The sequence below is a fragment of the Austrofundulus limnaeus genome, unplaced genomic scaffold (assembly GCF_001266775.1).
Source record: "Austrofundulus limnaeus strain Quisiro unplaced genomic scaffold, Austrofundulus_limnaeus-1.0 Scaffold3, whole genome shotgun sequence".
NCBI lineage: Eukaryota > Metazoa > Chordata > Actinopteri > Cyprinodontiformes > Rivulidae > Austrofundulus > Austrofundulus limnaeus.
In genome coordinates this window covers 5,889,096-5,891,116 of record NW_013952405.1, presented here as the reverse complement: position 1 = coordinate 5,891,116, position 2,021 = coordinate 5,889,096, and the positions used below count along the sequence as shown (strand labels likewise).

Genomic DNA, 2,021 nt, shown 5'->3' with positions numbered 1-2,021 from the left:
ACACACACACACACACACACACACACACACACACACACACACACACACACACACACACACACACACACACACAACAATAATAAATACATTTTTCCCGTTATTACAGTGAGATTGTATAAAAGTACCTGAAACATTAGAAACTCTTTGGCAATGAGAGACTGCAGCTGGCTCTTCTTGTACATTTCCATCACTCGTGTTTCATAATTGACTTTTCTCCCCTCATTATCTAAAATTCAGATAATTCATACGTAGTTCATATTCTGCTGCACTCAACCCTGTCCTGACTGCTGATGCTGGCTGCGTCTTCGATGCCTCGGGCGTACAGACGCACCAACTGGCCATGAATTCTGGTAAACGCAGAGAAAAAAAAAACCCAGAACAGATTAAAACACTGCCACACAGACTAGTTTCCTGATGAGTCAGATCTGGATGTGTYGCCTTACTTGCAGGAAATGTTAGTGAAAGGCAGAATCTCTCCATCGCAGTTCCAGACTGACACGTCGGGAGCTTTTTTGCAGCCCAGACAGCACATGAAGGGAGTCACCGTTTTCTCCTCATTCCTCGTTTGCTCCAAGTGATGCTGAGACCCGTTCCTGCCTCCAGCATCCAGCCCAGCACTGAGGCTTCCTAATCCTTCCCGCCCCTCCTGCTCAGTGGCTCCCTCTAGACTGAAGCGCACCGCCTTCACRCGATGGACCTCCACAAATGGGAAATCAAACTAGAAAACAATTTAAAAAGAACAATTAGTTCATGTGAGTTTTTATTATTATTATTATTATTATCATTATGTTTTCCCATTTGAACCCAGTACCCGGTCCTGACTGCTTGTGTGCCTGTGGAGGAACTTGAGAAAGCTCAGAGGGTGAGTGTCCCAGACCAGGATGAGGTCTCCGGTTCCGTCTGCCAGGTGGGCAGAAGGTGAGAGGCCCAGAGGACTTCTGGCACATGAGCTGGACATACATGTGAGGGACACACACTTGAACCTGCCCTTCACACTCACCCACTCATCTGAGGAGACAAACAGAGTGACAGGATTCAACATTTGATAAAAGATAAAACGAGCTGATCCAGTAAAAATCTAAAAAAAAAGTAAAAATATATTTTGTTGATAAAATGTTTGTATTGTTACCTTCTGATTCAGTACTGAGCTGTCTGGAGTAGGAGCTGTACAGGGAGCCCGAATCTGAGGAGTTGGGGAAGAGTCGTTCTGTGCTTCTGGCGCACACACCACACCTAAACACACAAACACAACACACACAGTTTCACTGGAAAAGCATAATAATGCAGCTGCCTCTAGGTGTCACTAGGAGTTCAAAATATTGGAAACGTGTCAAATTTTGTTTCAAAGCTGAGCAGTTTTTCTAAWCTCATCTTTCATCTAGATCAGGTTCCTATCGGTCATGGTTCCTTTAGATCTATCCAACACCCGAGTCCTACGGCAGGCGGTGACTCTGAACAACCTCACTGCAGCCGGAATAATAATCATGCCAACCACACACTTCCTCTTTTAATTAAAAGGGTGTAGTGTTACAACAAATCATTCTCTTCTTCAGATTAGCACACACAAACAAAACTAACTGTAAGATTGGTGTGTTGCAGTTTACTGCTGAGTCAGCATTCGTGTTGTTGTTCTACACAGTTTATTTCTGCATGCTTTTGGTCACTTTGTGCTATTTTAATCATTCATACAGCAAAACGTTCAACTCATTCAGAAGACGACTGCTATTACTTTAGGTTTTTGGAACTTTTACACAAGCTCGAGTTCTGCTTACTTTTGTGCTAGCTTTTTGCTACTTTTCACATCTAACTACGTATACCCCTTTCCTCTTTTAGCTAAAATGTAGCGTTTTACTTTTAATATTTAGCTACAGTTTTGGTCCTTTTAGTTTTTAGTTTTGTTTCTTATTAACAATTCAGTTTTAACTTCTTCAACTGATTTCAGCTTTATTAGTCTAGAGCAGTGTTTCCCAAAGTTGGGGTCGGGACCCAAAGTGGGGTCTCGAAACCTCAAGGTGGGGTCC

At 42.9% G+C, this 2,021-nt stretch overlaps 1 protein-coding gene across 1 annotated transcript in view; it reads right to left on the bottom strand.

Annotated features, from left to right (window-relative positions):
* Positions 1 to 23: 23 nt before the first annotated feature.
* Positions 24 to 2,021, bottom strand: part of zgc:158263 (ceramide kinase family protein) — a gene marked incomplete in the record, with an annotated part of 5,566 nt that continues 3,568 nt past the window's right edge. The window contains 4 exon segments of the mRNA XM_014019363.1: positions 24 to 347; positions 444 to 718; positions 812 to 1,008; positions 1,130 to 1,233. Coding sequence (XP_013874817.1) covers positions 254 to 347; positions 444 to 718; positions 812 to 1,008; positions 1,130 to 1,233 — 670 coding nt within the window.